Source organism: Polyergus mexicanus, unplaced genomic scaffold (genome assembly GCF_030449975.1).
Source record: "Polyergus mexicanus isolate NDT 795.1 unplaced genomic scaffold, iyPolMexi1.0 SCAF_11, whole genome shotgun sequence".
Lineage (NCBI taxonomy): Eukaryota > Metazoa > Arthropoda > Insecta > Hymenoptera > Formicidae > Polyergus > Polyergus mexicanus.
The window spans coordinates 912,692-931,881 of record NW_027223331.1 but is presented as its reverse complement, the minus strand read 5'-3'; the positions used below and the strand labels follow the sequence as shown (position 1 = coordinate 931,881).

The 19,190-nt window shown below is 35.4% G+C and overlaps 1 protein-coding gene across 4 annotated transcripts; it reads right to left on the bottom strand.

Annotated features, from left to right (window-relative positions):
- Nucleotides 1-530: 530 nt before the first annotated feature.
- On the bottom strand, nt 531-18,439 carry Argk1 (Arginine kinase 1). Of its 4 annotated transcripts, none has more exons than XM_070304432.1 (5): nt 18,349-18,439; nt 3,728-4,070; nt 2,345-2,705; nt 1,842-2,216; nt 531-1,540 (listed from the first exon to the last, which is right to left on the bottom strand). In XM_070304432.1, exons 2-5 carry the CDS (start codon nt 3,889-3,891, stop codon nt 1,193-1,195), a joined length of 1,248 nt encoding a protein of 415 aa, XP_070160533.1. In that variant the 5' UTR covers nt 3,892-4,070; nt 18,349-18,439; the 3' UTR covers nt 531-1,192. The 4 variants fall into 4 exon arrangements, with proteins under 4 accessions (XP_070160533.1, XP_070160534.1, XP_070160536.1 ...); XM_070304433.1 differs by lacking the exon at nt 18,349-18,439 and adding an exon at nt 3,122-3,357 and having other exon boundaries at nt 3,728-3,819; XM_070304435.1 differs by lacking the exon at nt 3,728-4,070 and having other exon boundaries at nt 18,349-18,433.
- Nucleotides 18,440-19,190: the final 751 nt, after the last annotated feature.

The window sequence follows — 19,190 nt, the reverse complement described above, 5'->3', positions numbered from 1 at the left end:
AAAACCGCAGAGCACCGAAAAACAGTACTCTCGGTCCTCCAAGTTCCGTAAAGATCGCAAAACGAACCATTAAAAATTGTCGTCGAAGGGATATTTTTTAAACAGCGACGACTTCTTCCCTTTCTTTTTCCTTATTATCCTTCGTTTAATAGACAATCACGACGAATTGCAGGGACTAGCACTAGAGCACTAGAGTAATACTAACAATAAGTGTGTGGAAACGCGCATGACTATGTGTCATCTGTAACGAATGTAATAGCGCGATTGCGACAAAAAAAAATCGAACGAGAGAATCGCGAACGGATACGTTGCTTCGAGAACATTCTCGATTTTTCGAAATTACGTATTAAAAACAAAAAAAGGAACAATTGAACGAAATTAAAATACTGTCGAATACAACGCGCAGAAGACGATGCAAGTTGCTCTCTGTAATCTTCTCCTTTTTATAGCACTTTTTTTCGTTTTCTCTCGTCAGTGATATCCTTATTTTCAGTAGATTTATAAGAAAAGGAAAATATAATATATATATATATATATATTATATAAATAATGGAAAAATAATAGAAATTAATAAGAGTTTAACAAATAAAATAAATGTACTTTTTTTTTTGGATTTTAAAATTCTTTTCTCAGTGATATATATAAACTTCATTATAATTATACATACATATATATAATAATATTACCTCAAACTAATTTTCCTTTACTAATTTATGCCAAAAAATGTATACCGCAAAAAGGAGATAACACGTATCATAGCACGAGCAACTTACATCATACTAGACAGCGCTAATGGTTTGCATCTACAACACATGAGAATTTCCTTCCGAGAATAAATAACGACAACAAATTTATAAGAATCAATTTAAGACGATTTTCTAACAGCGGCACGGAGCTGCTTCGCTCTCATATATTAATACTATGATATTAAAGTGCATTGAGATTATAATATTAATATATATATATATATATATATATATATATATATAAAATACAGAAATGGCTGAAGGTCGCAATGGCATTAAATTATCGTCACAAATGATTCTCCAAATTGTTCTCTCTCGTGATTCATTCGCGGAATAAAATTCTTATGTCACAGATACAAATTTCAGCGTGACGTCACGTAATATAGCGTGGCGTCTGACGGGGCTACGATGGAGAAGTGTAAACGAATACCGAGAGGCGGGTAGGTTTAGAGACTGGCCTCAAGCTTGATGAGCTCGGCAATGCCATCGTTCATCTCCTTCACAGCCTGATACTCGGTAAGGCCGAGGCGACGCTTGTTGGAGATATCGTAGATGCCACCCTCAGCCTCGGTGTGCTCACCCCGGGTGCCGCGCACCTGTAGATTATACTTGGCCGCGACCTCTTCAAGCTTGGCCTTGTTCGCTGCGAGTTTCGGCACCTTAATGTGCACCGAAGCGCGCACCGTCGTGCCCAAGTTCGTCGGGCAGAAGGTCAGGAAGCCGAAGCGATCGTTGTGCGAGAACGGTAATCGCTTCTCGATCTCGTTCACCGCCGTCACCAAGCGCCGGTATACCTTCAGTGGATAAAAATATTTTCGAATTTTGGAATAGTAAATCGCATTATCATTATAATATTACTAAATTGAATTTGACAATGACCTGAATCTTTGCCTTCTTAACAAAGAATAACGATTATATAATATTAACAGTAGACACACTATTAAATACATGAACTTGTTAGTCGATTATGTTAATTAGTCAATAATTATGACAATTACAAGTGAAATATATAAAAGTATTCATATATTATGAAAAAAGAACAAAAATGTATTATCTTCATCTAATTTAGATTATCGTTTCTAAATAGTTTCATACCTGTCCGAGATCACCGCCCATCTGCATCGAAATGATGCGGAGATGATCCTCTTCGTTGCACCAGACCAAGAAGGTCTTATCGTCGTTGTGAAAGATGCCGCGTCCCGTGGGCCAGAAACGGCAAGCGTTCGCCGCCTGAAGAAAACGGTCGCCTTCCTTGAAGAGGAAATGATCGTCGATCAGTTTCTGTTGCACTTCCTTGCTCATGCCAGTGAGCGGGTAAAAAGTGCCCTTCAGTTCGCCGGTCAGACCAGACAACGTGCTAGATACTTTCTCCTCCATCTCCTTATACTGGGCCTCAGTCAGGCACGGATTGAATGGATATCCTTCCAAGGAGCGGCCGCATCGTACGCGAGTCGACACGATATATTCACCCTATAAGAAAAAAGAAACCAGAAAGTTATTATAAAATTTTAAAATATTTATAATTTATATATTTTTGATTTTTTAAGAGTTTTTATATAATATATAATTAAATAATATATGTCGAAGAAAAAACTCACAGTGGGGTCGAGATTGCCGAAAGAATCGACGTCGCCAAAGTCCTTGGGCGGATGTTTGTCCGTCTTCTTAAAGCCGCCATGATAATCATCGATGATTGGATCGAAGATTTCAGCGAAGACTGTATACGCCTCGGCGTCAGGCGCATAGATACCGACGCCGGAATCATGGTTCTCCAAACCAGATTGGATAACATCCAGGAGAGTGGAGCCAAATGAAGTCTTCCTGGTCTTGAGTTGATCAAAGACCTCCTTCGTCAAGTGTTTCTTCAACAACGACTTGCTGTCGGATTCCGCCAACTTGGCATAGCCGGACTCCAACTTGTCTAGAACCGCTGCGTCTACCATGTTGTTGCTCTTTTTACTGTAAACAAAACGTTCAACGATCAACATCAGATACTAAAAAAAAGATTCCTATTATAATAAGAATATAAAATAATAAAATTACAGATTCAATTGAAGGACTCAAACCAATAAATAGTCTTATAAAATTCTCCTTTTTTTTTAAACTTGATAAAATTAATCTAAAAAAAAAAAAAAAAAAAAAAAATTCTCAATATATAATTTTCTATAATTAATTTTTTCAATCTTTTAAAATTGTTCCTTCGATTGATAATGCTATGTTTCGCTTTGTTCATTGTAATTTTTTACAGCGTGCAAACATCGAGATAAAGTATGATGCTGTGAATGCGTAAGATCCAGCCACAGTTGCATCCATATGACGTTATCTAATTACGAGTGCGAAGTATTTCAACATCTGTTGCGTTTCGATCTAAATACCTGGCGTTAATCCGATTAAATCGGTACATAACTTTGGCTTGAATCATCTGACGACGCGATAATCTGCCGATTTTTTTATTTTCTTCACAACGACGAGATATTGCTTACGCATATATTTCTTATATTTCTTTCAATATCTAATTCACGTGGCTTATAATTTCCTTGCCGGTGCAGCACGTGTGCCTCATTGCTGGTGCGCGGTGCACTTTATTTCTGTCCCTTGACTCTAGGATGCACTGTAATAAATAAGTTAAAAATTTCATAACGCACATAAACGAATGAGACTCAACTCTCTTAATGCGATAGTGTTGTACAGTTCGTTTCTTTTTTAAGAACTTAAAAATTCTGTATTTTTTCATTTTAAAATAAAATGCTATAACAATGACTTCAATATTAACAATTTTTTGGCCAGACATCCAGAAAAAGTACGGAAAATATTCTTAGCCGCGCAATAACTTCTTGAATATTTCGCAAAGAAAAATTATTTACACGCTTCCAATACTATGTATTAAGAATGGACGTATAAATTAATAATTCCGAACGAGCTCGTGAGAATTGAACGCGGAGTGCATCCTAAGATCAAGGACTCGAATGAGCCATACGTACACATCGTCGTCGTCGTCATCATCATCATCATCGTCGTCGACTTTATCGTCGATCTTATCATCGACGTTGCCATCGACCTTGCCGTCAATCTTGTTAGTCTGTTGGACGGTTTGTTGGTCATCCGTCGATTCGCATATACCCAGCGACGAGCATACACTGCCCATCGCTCATCAAAACGGCAATTTATGCGCTGATTCGAACGAGAAGAGACGACGGATAGCTCGTGCGAAATCCTTTACGACCGCGGGCCGAGCATGGTGTCGCATTAAACCATCGAGCTACGAAGACGATGTCGCGCAAAAATCCGGAGACGTCGCGCGTAAACCGTCGCGAGACCCAAAGCCTGGCAAGTTCGTTAAGGAATTATAAAAGAAACGAGAGCTCCCGGAAAGAGTCGCCGACACATTGAAATCTGCGACTTTTGGTTATTAGATTTTTAAGGTTTCCATAAATGTTATAAACGTATATAATAAAATTAATTCTTATTTTTAATCTATTATTAATAATATCAATATATTTTTTCTCTCATTAAAGATTATTAGTAAATCACGCTAATATCCTGCGATATCAATTAGATTCTTATTAAAATATCCATACAATTATCAAATAAAACTAATCAATTTAATATAGATTTAATATATTATCAATAATAATTTTAAATATTTTTAATAATAATTTTATATATATTATATATATATATATATATATTATATATATATATATATATATTAATATTGATATATATTCATTATATTAAAATATTCTAATACAATTAAATATTAATGTTTAATATTATTAATGTTTTGATAATCAAAACGGGAAGAAGATGAGAAAGAGAAAGAATAATGAAATAAGAGCAGGGCTAGGGAGGGTGGGGGGATGATAAGAAAGAGAGAAAGAAAAGAAGGGAAAACTTTTTCATCACGCTGAAGATTTTCTCACGGATACGTACTCGTCGCTCGACGTGGTATCCTTCGAAGTACATCCGCCCATGTCGCTGCGATGACGAGGAAACTATGACGACAAAGACGACGCCCCTGACGAGCGAGAGACGAGGGAAGAGAAAAAGAGAGATATACAAAGAGAGTTATGGATCTAACAAGAAGATAGAAAAAGTCTCCCTTTAATATTTAACCGTTCCTAAAGGGGGGCGAGAAAATCAGTCTTTCATCAGTATTCCGGCTTCCACACGCGACGATGAAGCGGACACCCCGGCTTTAGTTAAGTGCGCGTTTCCGGTGCTTGAAACGACAATCCGCACGAGACAGAGATAGAGACAGAGAGAAAGAAAGATAAACGCGGGTGGGGGACGGAGAATCGTCGTGATGAGTCCTCGTGGGCGATGAATCCTTTCCCGTCCTTTTCCCCTCGCTATTAGCAGTCGCGGCACTGCACACACTCCGCTTCCCTTTTCCTGGTCACGAAGAGCGAGTCCTGGTGAATCTTGACGAATCCACGATCCGGGGACCCTCGCGGTAGGTCGAGGGTCAAAGGTCGCGGCCGGGAGACCTTCCTCTCGTATTTGCCGGCCCGTGCGTTTCGATCCTCCGCTCACTCACTCTCTCTCTCTCTCTCTCTCTTTCTCTCGTGTACCTGCCTGGTCCTTCCTAGACGTTGCTGCCCTTCCGGCTCCCGCGTATCTCTGCTCCTTTACGAGCGAGATGTTCTACTAATGTGTGAGGTGATGGTGCTCGCGTTAATTATCCGCGTGAACTCTTATCTTTTATCGCGTTATAGGCGACACGTCACACGCCGGCTGATTATTTCCCGATTCGTGATTTTCCATTCTAGAGAGAGGAGGATTCTTATTCTTTCTATTTTAGATTTCAAAGAGAAGTAAAAATTTCATAATTTTTTTATTTAAAAAATTTTGAAAATTTATCAGAAGATTAGAAAAAAAAAGATAACTTCTTTGAGCAAGAGAAGAAAATATTTCAACGTTTTTATTTATATGCGAGATGTCAAAAATTATTTTACGAGAGCTTATAATATTAAATGGGGGAAAAAAAAAAAAAAGGTTTTATATTCGAGTTTTAATATCATCTGAATGCAAGTTGAAGGAATCGAGAGCCGCGATGAGAATACCGTCCATAAATTTTTATAAATAACATTATTTCTGCAATGTTAGATAATACGAATTAAATGCAACGATTGCGATCACTGAGTATAGATGAGATGATCGAATAATTAGCTAATGATATGTAGAAGAAAATTACTAGACAGAGAATTATCATAAAATTATTATAAAAAGGTTTAAAAAAATCGCTAGTTTATAATTATTGAGAAAGTATAAAAAATTAATGACATCTACAATTGGGGAAAAAGAAAAAAAAAAGCTAACAAATAAATTAAGCTATCATTTCTTCTCATTTAATCTCACTCTAGACATTCCATAAGAAGATGACACGCATGTCGGAATCTCGTCATATTGGACAAATAAATAGGTAAGGAAAGCCACGAGGAAAATCTCAGCCGGCGGGGATGAAAGGTCGAGGCCTTGTCTCGCGTTCGGGGGAGGCGAACGCGACACCGGGTGTCGGAAGCGAAACGAAACGAAACGAAACGAAACGAAACGGAAGCACCATTACCTCTTCGCTAATTTCTCGATGTGTCACTTTATGTTCCCGGCGACCGCTCTCTTTCTTTCACCCCTCGTTTCAGATTTTCGCCGGGCGCGCCCTGCGATTAAAAGCTCTTATCGCGGCGGACGCGTATACAAAATATATATATATACACACACGTGTGTGTATGTGTGCGCGCGCGCGCGCGCGTATGTGTATGTTCGCGGTTAGTGATAATTAATGTGTGCGTGTCTGCCGACTAACTGACTAATTTGTGCGGATATATATATATATCGAACTTTCTTTGATAGGTGACGAGAGAATTTTGGTTAGGTGTGTGGTGTGATGTGAACACTACAGTCTCTACGCTATCACTAAGCAGGAGGCACTCTGCGTGCCGCGATCTGTCTCTCTCTCTTTCTCTCTCCCTCCGACATGTTATCTTCGTCTCTCGTGCGCCCGGCACGCGTCTCGCTCGCTCGCTCGCTCGCTCCTTCGTTCCCGAGCTCCCTACCCTGTTCAGGGTGGGGCACGTCGTCCGTCCAGAAGGATACCCGGTCGATAGCACGCACCTCTACACCCACCACACACCGCACTGCTACCCGAGCCGGGAAAACCCGCTCATTTACGCACGCGTGTGCGTGCGTGCGATTTTGCTCCCGCGACTTTTCGGATCTCGAATTTTCGCCTTTGTCATCTCCCGCTTCGTAATTAAATGTGTTCGTAATTAAATTGCAATTTATTAATTGAATATAATAATGGAAAAAATATATATAAATTATAATGTACTAATTGTAATACATTATATTGCGAAAGTATAGAATTCAAGAGCTGGTGAACGAATCCCTTAGGGAATCACGGACCTTATGATTTTCATCGAACACGTCTCACGCACGTGCTTCAATCAGTCTGTCATGAAATCATGACTGATTAACCACGAGTGCACGAGATGCGTTTGACATTCTCGAAACAAACAATGTCTGACATACGTGATTCTAACACAAGAGATTAAATAGACACGTGGCTGTCAATTAGATATCAACGCAATACATTAAAGTTCCTTCAATTGTTGAATCCTCCCCCCCAATAACTATTTAAGCATCACGCAAAGCAATGTGTATGTAAAAATAGTTTAATCTTTTATCACTTTTATCAACGATTTGACGATGGTCAGAGACGTTCCATCATCAGAGGAAAAAAAGGAAAAAAGGGAAGGTGGAAAAAGAAAAAATTGATTTAATATCCCATATATTTGATTTGAAAAAAATGCAAAAATGAAAAATATCTTTAGCTTTTATCGACTTTTAATATTAATAGATTGCTACTTCGTGATATGAAATATCTTGAAATAAAATGAAACTCCGAGATATTTCAGCAAATTGACAATATTGAGATAATTAACGACGATAATATTTTGAATAAAAAACGAAAGCGACGACTCAATTACTTTTTGAAAATCATATTTTGAAGAAGTAGACTCGAATCTGCGCGAGGTATCTCGCCTAGTTATTTAAGAAAGTCTTTGGCATCGAATTAGAGCGGCAAAATGTCAGGGGCCGGTATTTCGGTGATTTAAACGCAGTTTACTCGGGCGCGAGAGGATATTAACGCGGCTGCTGCAATCGCATTCGTATTCGTAAAATCGATAGCATCGCTAGTGTAAAAGCCCAATCCACGGTGAATGATGTAACTTGAGAATCTGTTCGATAACGTTAACAATCACAACGTCAAATTTAAATTCTATATTTTCCCGCTATATAATAAGAATTATAGATTAATATAATGCACAATATTGATATTATTTAGACACTCTGAGTCTTTGTATTCCGCAAATTTCGAAATTACGCGCGTCTTCAAAAATTTGTGAGATTATCATGTGATTATGTAAATATATATTATAGTATTTATATAGGAATCCCCCAAACAAACTTTCGCACATCATTTAAATAGATTCAAGTCTATATGCGAATATGCGGCGGTGCTGAACGATGTGGTGGGTGGTAAAATGGCCGATTATACCGACCGGATGGACGACGATGGAGGTGTGACACATCGTAAGATGTCATTTCATCCAATCAGCTGTGCATAGAGCCGAGTGCATAGAGCCTTTTATGCTCGCTCGAATATGAAACTACGCTTTTGCCAGACACATATTTTCGCGCTATCACCGCGCACATTTGCAATATTACATTATATATAACTTCGCTAAAAAATAATCTGTTATTTTAATCACCCGTCATTAAAATTCAAGCTGACAATTTGACTTCTACTTGTTTAATACAGAGAAATCTATCTAGATTAAAAAAAAAAAAAAAAAAAAAAAAAAAAAAAAAAATTAAAGTTGAGTACAGTTGTGTATTTAAGAAGAAAATATCAATCCAAATTGTAAATTTTACAATTTGTAATATTATTTTAATGAGTAATAAACTTATATATATATTCTTCAATTTTATCTTTTATAAATTATAGAAAACTATGTATATATAAAATTTTCATAGTTACACAAAATTGATATGTGTTATCTATTTCAAATATTTAGCGTTAAAGACATGACTTAATCGGATCGCGCTAAGATAAACGAGCTAATCCACCGTCTATCCGTTTACGCAAACGTATTATTCTTGAGAATTATCGTCGTTATTATAGCCGGAAGGGAGAGGCGGCGATTCAAAAGACTCGTTATATCACCTCGCGTCCACCACTTTTCACTGCCTGCCTCTTCAAACTTCAGAGTACTCGTTGAAAAGATTCCGTAGGGTGTATAAAGGGCGACTAAATTGTCGTCTCTCAGTTCAAAGAAAGTCAACCATGATGCTTACTTAACGCGACACGCACTCCTCTTCTGGTCAAATACATACGACGTTATTACAAGATTTTCATTAGAATTAGAGGATTAAAGTTTGTAGTATTAATTTAATATTGTATTAACATATACAGAATTGATTTAATATTACGTTACGAAAAATATGACTATCCGTCTATACGCAAATAATACTTTTCTAATATAAATTTCGGCATTACGAGTTAGAATTTCGAGAAGTAAAACAGGAAATTTTTTTTATCTTTTATCTTCAGAGAGAAATGATATAACTTGTCTAGAGTCTCGAATAAGTAATCGCAATCTCGAATATTGAGATCGTGTTTCGCGAAAATATATATACTCACACACGTTAGGATAAAATTATCACGACACCAGGTATTCGATAACACCGAGCGATAACGTTTCGTAGGTGCATCTTTGACGAACCAAGATAATGACGATGAATCCACGTGAAGACGGTAAACGACGAGTCCTCCGGTTTTATTTAAATCGTTACTTTTATCGTAATTACGTGATTCGTATAATGATTTATTTCGTCTCGCAAAAGTGAAAAGTCAATATTTGAACCGCACGAAACAACCATGAGGATGTAATTAAACATTATACCGAGTTGCAGTATTTTATTTTTATCATATAATTACCTTTTGTAAATAATCGGACAAATTTTCATTCCGAGATAATAGCTTTAGATAAGAAGCTTTAGGAATATTCCAAGCTTTTCGTCATCCTTAAATTACATTGTAAATATCCCTTCTCCATTAAATTGTAATATCAAGATAAAAAAAAATATATATGTTCGTAATTTTTTAAATATAATATTATACAATAAAGTACAATCAAAATATTCTCTCAAATTTTAATATATATATATATACACTTATCATAAGGAATTAAATAATTAGAATTCAAATAATGTCTCATTATCAGTTTTGATATCTGCGGAACTTTTTCATCAACTTTTCTCTTTTGCTCTCTGTGATATTACATGTTATTTAATTTCAAACAAGTGATAAAAGTACGCATCAACATGATTGATAATCGAAGATTGTACTAATCAAAGATTACTTCCCGATTGCAACAATAAGAAAATTATCGATTTATCACGATAACGTTGCATTAAATTCAAAACTGCTATACAATTGGTTGCTGCTTTATTGCATTTATGCGAGATACAAATCTCGCGAGACTGGCTGATGTTTGTCCGGAGTATTAAGTGGATACAACTGTCACAATGACATTCGTATATCGTGTGCACGCTTTTACCGTGATATTCAATACAAAAAGTCTAACGATCAAATTTTACATCAAACACATATTGTAAATCACTTAATCGCGTTAGCGCATTCAAACAATATTTCTCGCATTAAAAATATATATTTCTAAACAGGTTAAAGAATTGTCTGAAATCTATTTCCTATAAATTCGTTGTTGATTCCGTGGCAATTGCGTTTCTAATAATATAAAATTATTTTTTAATAATTTAAAATTATTTTTTAATAATTCAAAATTATTTTTTAATAATTTTTTCTTTTCGCGAATTTATTATCATATTTAATATTCTCTAATATTCTCTGTGTACGTGAAAAGTTACATATCTACCATCTTTAAAATTTATGGGAAAGGGGGGGGGGAAGGACTATTTCCCCTCCTCTATCGTTAACTGTTATATAATGTGATGTTGGCGCGTAACATGTGACGATGACGAGTATAGTCACCGGATGCGAGCGTTTCAGGACAGTTCCGCTTAATTCCGTGAAGGAATGGAGCTGAATTATTGCGGATTCCGAGCGAGCGTATACGCTCGTTCATATTTCCGCGATGATCGCGAACCTTCGTGTACAATATCGTAAAATTACGCGCCATTTCCGACTCCGCTTTGCATAATCCTCCCGCTTGAGCTTAGCGTTCGTTAGAGAATATAATTATGGTAAATAAATAGAGTAAAAGAATAAAGATAAATAAAGGGAATATAATTGTTTGTAACATTCATCGATATAACTTTGGAGATCGATTATATTCCCGTTAATATTTCCCTTGACTATAAATGCTAATTACAAGCCTAATCTACGATTTATAGACTCGTAAATTTCTTAATCGTTTGATGCACATTCGGAACATTCGGAGATTGTGAAAATTGTACGTGAAAATAAATACAATATAATAATTTGTTTTATATCAAGTAAATAAATTTTAAATAAATACGTAATGTATCTTTTTACGAGAGTTTAAAAATTTGTTTTTAAAAGATCTGGGAAAAAAAATGAAGCTATCGTTCTCGCGTACCTTGTTTTTATTTTTAGAGCCTCACCTACGCGAGATTACGCTCGCAAGTCGTTGCGCAATGGAACTTTACGAACGGAGGGGAGGGAGATCTTCTCTCTCTTCCAATGCGGGAAGAGAAGATAAATCGGTGTTTCGAGAGGAGAAGAATGGGAAATGCTCCCCGTTGCTGTAACGATTATATAACGAGCGCGCGAGCGAAAAATTAATCGCGCGATCAATACGAGAAAAGCCTTAAGGGCTTTGCCGATTGCGACGTCGCTCTAATCACGGTTAACTCGATTTCCCTTTCCCCTCGTCTCTACAAAAGTGTCCATGACTCAAGCTAGAGCTCTTTTCGTTTTCGTCGAATTCACAATCGAATATCTCTCATTCACATATTTTTATTCTAAATGAGCGAAATTTTTTCATTTTAATTGTAGATCCGCAAATAAATTGATAATTTAAGATAAATATAAAAATTCCAAATCGATAAAAAGATATCTCGCAGGATTGAAAAATATATTATTAAAAATCATCGTTATGATTCGAATATATTTTTAAATAAATTTTCAAGTTTAGAAAAATCGTTTCTCATCGTGCGCGACTCGCGCTCGACGTGAAAACGCTTTACGGGAAAGGAGAGGCAATCTCTCCCGGGTAACTTGGATCCTGCGAGAGATGCATCTATTGATCCATGCACCTCGCGCAAGCGGCTCCCTGCAACATCGCGCTATCTATCGACGACTTGTCACAGTTCAAGGAGCTTGATACAACTCGTTTGGTAAATGCTCTACATCCCATAATCGATAATCTCACACAAATAGTTTACAATAGCGAATAGTTTAATTTTTTTATGTAATGGAAAAATAAATGCCAAGAAAAAATGTGTCTTCTTCGTCGAGAATCTTTTACGAAAAGAAAAACAAATGCAGGGAAAAAATTAAATTTCCTGACCACACTTCTCACTTTTATTTAAAGAAATTAAGGTATTAAAAGACATTATAAATTATTATAGATTCAAAATGTTAAATAAAAAAAAAAAAAAAGTTAAAATAATTTCAAGCTATGATGTATTTACCATGAAAAAAATACCACGTTAAAAACACCGTTAAAAAAATAAAATTCAATTATACTTACTTTTTTTTAGAAATTATGCTCTTCTTTTTAAACTTTATTAAATTTATTTTCATACTTTAAATATATTCTGTTTCCTGCTTTGACAATATTGTCGAATTTGCACGATTTAACATTTAACGACGAAGAAAACTGCTGGCAGACACGATGTAATTATTATGCAATATGGAAACCTGCCACTCTAAACCCGGCATATATATGCAGATATATATATATATATATTGAGATCACAAACAACTTAGGCTTCTGCTGACCATGGATAATACAATTTATTTCTGGACAGAGGCATCTCTCTCGTTTAAAGATCATGTTCGTTGCACTTGAATAAAATCGATTTTACCTTTCGAATCTCGTGATATTGTATTTAATATAGTATATTAATTATATAAATTTTTCCCAACAATTATGCTCAGAAGAAGGTAAGAATTTATAATAAAAATTTCATAATTCACTCGAAAAATAGTAAAATAATTATGTTTGTAGTGTAAGATTTTGTGAATGAAAATTTATCTCAATTGACAATAAAATCTAACTTGATCAACTTAAATTTTTTTCTCGTATATAATTTGTTTCGAGCTTAAAGCTCAATTATCATATGACGAATCAACATTAAATTATTGAATAGATTTCAGACTACTGTGACTGTAATGATAAGGTCAAGGTTACAAACTTGTGTGCAAAGTTAAAAACGAAATAAATTGTTATAAATTATTCGGTGGCTTTATAGTCCGGTAATTTCGCATAACTAATTTTCTCAAGACACTTCTCATTCATCCGATTAGATGATATTTTTATCATTAATATTTAAGTATGTAAAAGAAAAAATGGACAGTTAATAACATTAATAAATTTATTAATTTTCTAATTAATTATTATTCTTTGCAATTAATTATAATAACAAAATGTGCCGAAATATGTATATGTGTACGTAATTTAATAATAATTATTTATAAATTTCAATAATTATTGAATATATTTCTATCTAGTTTTACGTCATCTATTCCAGTTCTAATAGTCATATATAACCAATTAAATCTCTTTTTACAATGCAATTAGAAGAACTGCACTTCTAAATTCTACAGGTGAGAGCTATAATTGCCAATCTGACCTGTTGATATACCATGTGTGTAGTTAACAATAACGCAATATACATCGCGCTTAATTTTACGAACCGAAATAATCACCGCAACTCTAACGACAGGTGTTTGGCCTTATCATCGTACGTCAAGTAAAAGATATGAAAAAAAACATTTGCGGAATTATGTCACGACAGATAAACGTAATAAATATAAACTTATGTAACGTAATTATATTTATATCTACCTATGTAAATTATGAATAAACCTAGCAATAAACAATAATTTTAATATACAAATTTTAATTCAATAACCAATCCCTATACATATTTAATATCTGCGCTTAATTAAAAAAGAATTACATATTTTACATAAGTAATAAATTTTCACAGAAAAAAACATTGTAATATAACAACCAAAAAAAAAAAAAAAACTCGAAAAAGATTATTGCAATTATTTTCGAGCTAAATCCTGAGAGAGAGAGAGAGAGAGAGAACGATTTATATCTAATTTCCGGCATAATATATAATTGTATCAATCGAGATTGAAAAATTGTAAAACAAATTTTCAGAGCGTGTATATAATTGCGCATCAATAATATGTATAATCTAACATAGCGAGTTTTAATTGCGAATAGAGGTCACGAGCAGAATACGAGATACATCTATAGACTAATTGGTCCCTAATTAAAGTGAAGGATAAATTAAATTTAAAGATTAAAGATAAATCGCAACAAAATTTAACTGAGGCGTACTCGCAAAAGAGATTTTTTTTTTTTTACCCTTCTCGCCACAACCACCCTATATACACGTCAGCATGTCAGGTATTAACGTCAGTAATGTAGGAGTAAAGCCACATCTGGCCTTAAAGAATCGAGAAACACGTCACTCGATAATGATGCGCCTGCCTGTGACTTGGCTTAACACATGGCACGTGCAGGTAGTATAGAATATCGCAATATATATTACACACACACAAAAAAAAAAAATGTGAAATGTAATGCTCGCGTTACTATAACTTATATCATTAAAAACAAATATTAACAAAATAAATATAACAAAAATGTTAATAAATAATAAAATAGATAATATATCGAATATAAAATTCATCTAATGCTGATCAGGGTGTCCTAATGTATATAATATTTTAAATTAAATATAATTTGTTGACAAAGGACAAAAATTGAGATTGCTTTGTTACCTTTCTGTATTGTTACTTTCAAGTATATTGTTTCAGCGACAAAGTGTCGTGTTATTAAATCAAATAGATGTTCACAATAGAGTTTCGTATACCACACTGTATATATCTCGTCTAGAATTACTCGAAAGAACGCCGATCAATGAGGTAAGATCGATTCATCGCTAGAAGCGTTGCTTCACAATGCCATATGTCTATTCTTGCCTTTCAATTATTATTACGCAAATATATGCGATATTTGCGACAGGTTTTTAATTTTATAAAATTAAAACGATTCTTTTCTACAACTTAATTAAAATTATATTTTTCTAATCAAACTGTATTTTTAATATAAAATTAAAAACTATAGCTTTTCATATCTTCTTAGCGAATATGAAAAGAAAAACATCTTGCATAAAACAATTTGAGGTTTGTCATGTACGCGAACATCTCTGGACCTTACATAATCTCTCCCTCTCCCTTCTTCTACCCACCCGGTGATTTGTGCGCGGATCTATGGTATACACGGGCGGTTGATCTGTCAATGTGCTCTTCCAAGCGGAAATTCGCTTAATGCGCCTAACAATTTGCATGTTCGATCAGCGTGCCGAACGATCTCGATCGACATCAAACAACGAGATACCAATATCGATCATCGGCCGGAAGTGGGAGGCGCTGATTGGAAATATATTTTCGAGAGGAGCGACGAGCGTATAATGAGAGTCTGAATTATTGAATCTATAATTTCTTTCAATGTTGAATAAAATTTTTCATTATTACATAATATTTCCCTCTCAAAAATTTATATACACACCATATAGAAAACGTAACGATTACATACGTATAATTGATCAAAAAATTTTTTTAACATCTTGATAATTTACAATTTTATGATACATTTTTAAGTATCAATATACTTTAGTAACATAAAAATATACTTTAATAACATAAAAATGCACGCTAGTAATCTTTCGGTAATTAGTAAACACAAATTAGAATTTGATCATGATTTCGATTGGTCAACGCCTGATATCCTGCATACTGAAGAACATGTAAGAAAGAGAGAAATAGCTGAAATGTTTTTTATTAAAAAATATGACAACACTGTTAACTCTCAAAAGGATACAGAGAATTTAAATAACATATACGCGATAGATTAATAAAGATCGTTTAGTCTTTCTCGGTATCTTAAACAGAGAGGTTGACACAGTGTGTCATTATGACATAGTGATTTTTTTCTCTTTCAACTTTAACTAATGCAGGTACATAAATTTGCTTATTTCATTTTTGTAACGGGATTATCATTATTTAATATTGTAATTTTAGTTCACTTGATAAGGACCAAAACCATATGGTCGAAACGTTGTGATAATAATCGAACAATAAATTGTCAGTTGGGTCGTACATATATAAACACTCCTTTAATATACTTTAGATCTAATATTATATTGTTGAATGTATCAAGTGTCGGGATTTCGCAAACATCTGATGTAACGAGCTGTATAGTTCATTAAAAGAGACTACAAACTACCATCGTAAAAATGTTTACGCCTAGCATTACGCGGTCAGGACGCTAATTCATAATATTAGCCATGATGGATCATCGGCGAGCCAGTCGAGTTAACTCAAGCAGTTTCGCGTCGCAAGTCGTTTTGCCATCAACTAAAATTGCAGACGCATAAAGCAAACATCCCGTAGCCCTAAATCAAAATATAGTGCCAAATATATCACAAGGATAATTAACCAGAAAAATAGACAATATATAATATTATTAAATATGTATAATAATTAAAAATAACAAAATGTATCGCGCGAAAAAAATACGTATTTTTATTTAAAACGCGTTTAATCAAAATATTACGAGCGTGATGGAAAGTTAGCTGACATTTCATTGTCATGTGAGGATGTTTCGCGCAGTCTCGGACCATTGTTACGATTCCGAAGTGTGACAATACGACACTGTTACAGACTCATCATTGTCGTTAATCGTTCCGCGTCTAAATTCCACGGTCGACATCTCTCGGAATCTCGTTTACGACAAACTATATTCAGGACTCGGTCGTTTAGTCATCGCGCGATGACATAAGAAACCGCTATACTATCATCGATCGTCGAGAAACAAACGCATCGCGATCGCATATCGACAAGTTTGATTCATTGAATCGCATTACGCAATTCATCGGATTTTGAAGTAACCTTATCAGAGGGACGTATAATATCGAGTTTCAGAATCTCGGTATACGGGATGGCCTAGAATTGTCGTTACTGTATTTATGAATTTCTTGGCCAATGTCGAGTAAATATTTTCCTCACAGATATAAATATGATTGCAAATAAAATACGATTTTTTTTTTTCCGAGAAAATATACAGAAATTAAAAACATTCTGCCATTAACTTTAAACAGATTCCAAGTTTAAATAAAACATACAAACTTAATTATATACTCGAGAATATAGATTTTATTTTGATAAAATATCCAATCGAAATTATTAGGGAAGAATCGAATTTTTCTCGAGGGGAAAAAAAAAATTAACTGCAAGTTAAATAAATAATTATAGACAATTGGCGATGAATTCCTGGACACCCTATATAACATACTCTCGAGATAGCGTTCGAGTAAATTTGATTTCATTACATTGTCGTCTGCGAGATTTCCTCTCCGTGAGATACATTAATATTTCTGATTAGTAAAGCAAATTTATAGTAAAAATTGGTCTTATATTCTTATTAATAAGAAGCAAAATTTTTTCATCAGTCTAAAAAAATAATATTTAAACAATTTGCGAATATTTCGGGGACGCGGCGGTCATTATTGTTTTATCGATTGTTATCCTTATCCTATTACGTAAACGCCTTTGTTCCCGAAATTCATCTCGGAGTCGCCGTCACCAAGCGACAACTACAAGCGGATCGATTTCGGCGCGATAGAAACTTCATGATGGCGATATCTTGGAAGCGAGTAACATCGGTAGAATTTCGGCGAGTCCAATTTTCAATGTCACGGACATTGCGAAGAATCTTCTCCGCTCATCTCGTCGCGTTTCACGATGAATAAAAATTGTTATCGCGTACAATCATCGATTATCAGTACAAGCGCAAGGATACCGGTTTCGATTTTGCTGTCTCGGACAATCTCTCAATGTAATCTCTCTCGGCATCCTAACCCAAAAGACTGCGTGTCACGAGTCAGCGAGCAGAGCACCTGCCTAACGGAACCGACGCTAAAAATGCCGGTAAAACCGGTATACGTGAAACAATATCCTTCCTTGCCGCTCATCCGTCTACGAGCAGGAACGATTCATGTCGCGAATCGCGCGATATCCGAACTTATAATATGACAAGTCTCATACCGTAAAATCGTTAAAGAAATTGAATTAGATAAAAAAATCATAGTCGATTTACGTTAAACTAAAGGGATAGGAAAGAATTCGCATAAACCGACGAAGTGACGAAGGATCGAAGGTTAACCAATCTCACGCTATTAGAGATAAAAATTACGATCTACAGAGATCCACGAGTTTCGAAGCGCATCCGGGATCGACGACGCAACGCGATCGGATAGAGCGCGAGATAAAATTTATGCGACTCACCTCGACGATGCACGGGCGACGACGACGGCGAGAGATCGGAGGGCGATCGGGAGGCGCACTTTTGATCCTAGGACAACGTACGTACGGTGCGCGAGTCGGCGACCAAGTGGCGCGGCGTAGCGCGACGCGGAATCTGCTCGCCGTCGTTGGAGCCTCTTCTCCCGGCTCGACCAATCGCCGCTCTCCTCGCTGCCCCTTCTCCCCGTTTCACGCGTCCGCTATTCCGCCGTTCCTCCACGTCCACGAGATGCAGAGAAAAGTTTTCGGTTGCCACCTGGATTCTTTCCATCTTCTTCTCGCGAGATTATCACGAATTTATCGAAGACGCGAGTCTCGTGCGAACCTCTTTCTCTTCGTTCAACCTTCACTCTCGCACAGCTGATTTTAAAAGATCAAAGAGGAGAGGGAAAATGGAAATTGAGAGAAATGCAATTAGAGAATAGACTAATCTAAAGAGAAATAAGCATAGAGAAAGATATATATTTTCTATATATGAAAATATCTCTTTTTCGAAAGAAATATATAAAGTTGGAAAATTCTCGGGGAATATACAGGGTGTCCCATTTTAAAGGACCCATTCAAATATCTCAGAAACACTGCGTTAAATCGAAAAATGTTTCAAACAAAAGTTGTGTGGCTTCAAGGGGGCCATAAGATGGTGACAATGATTTGACCTTGGAAAATCATTTGAAGGTCATGTGAAGGTCAACTTTAAAATCTTAAATGGAAACCCCCATTTTTTATTTAGTATTCTTGTAGCTGACATCGAGAGCTTTCCAAAACACTATAATAAAGTATTTTTTTATTAAGTACTTTTTGAGTTATTTTATATTTTAATCTGA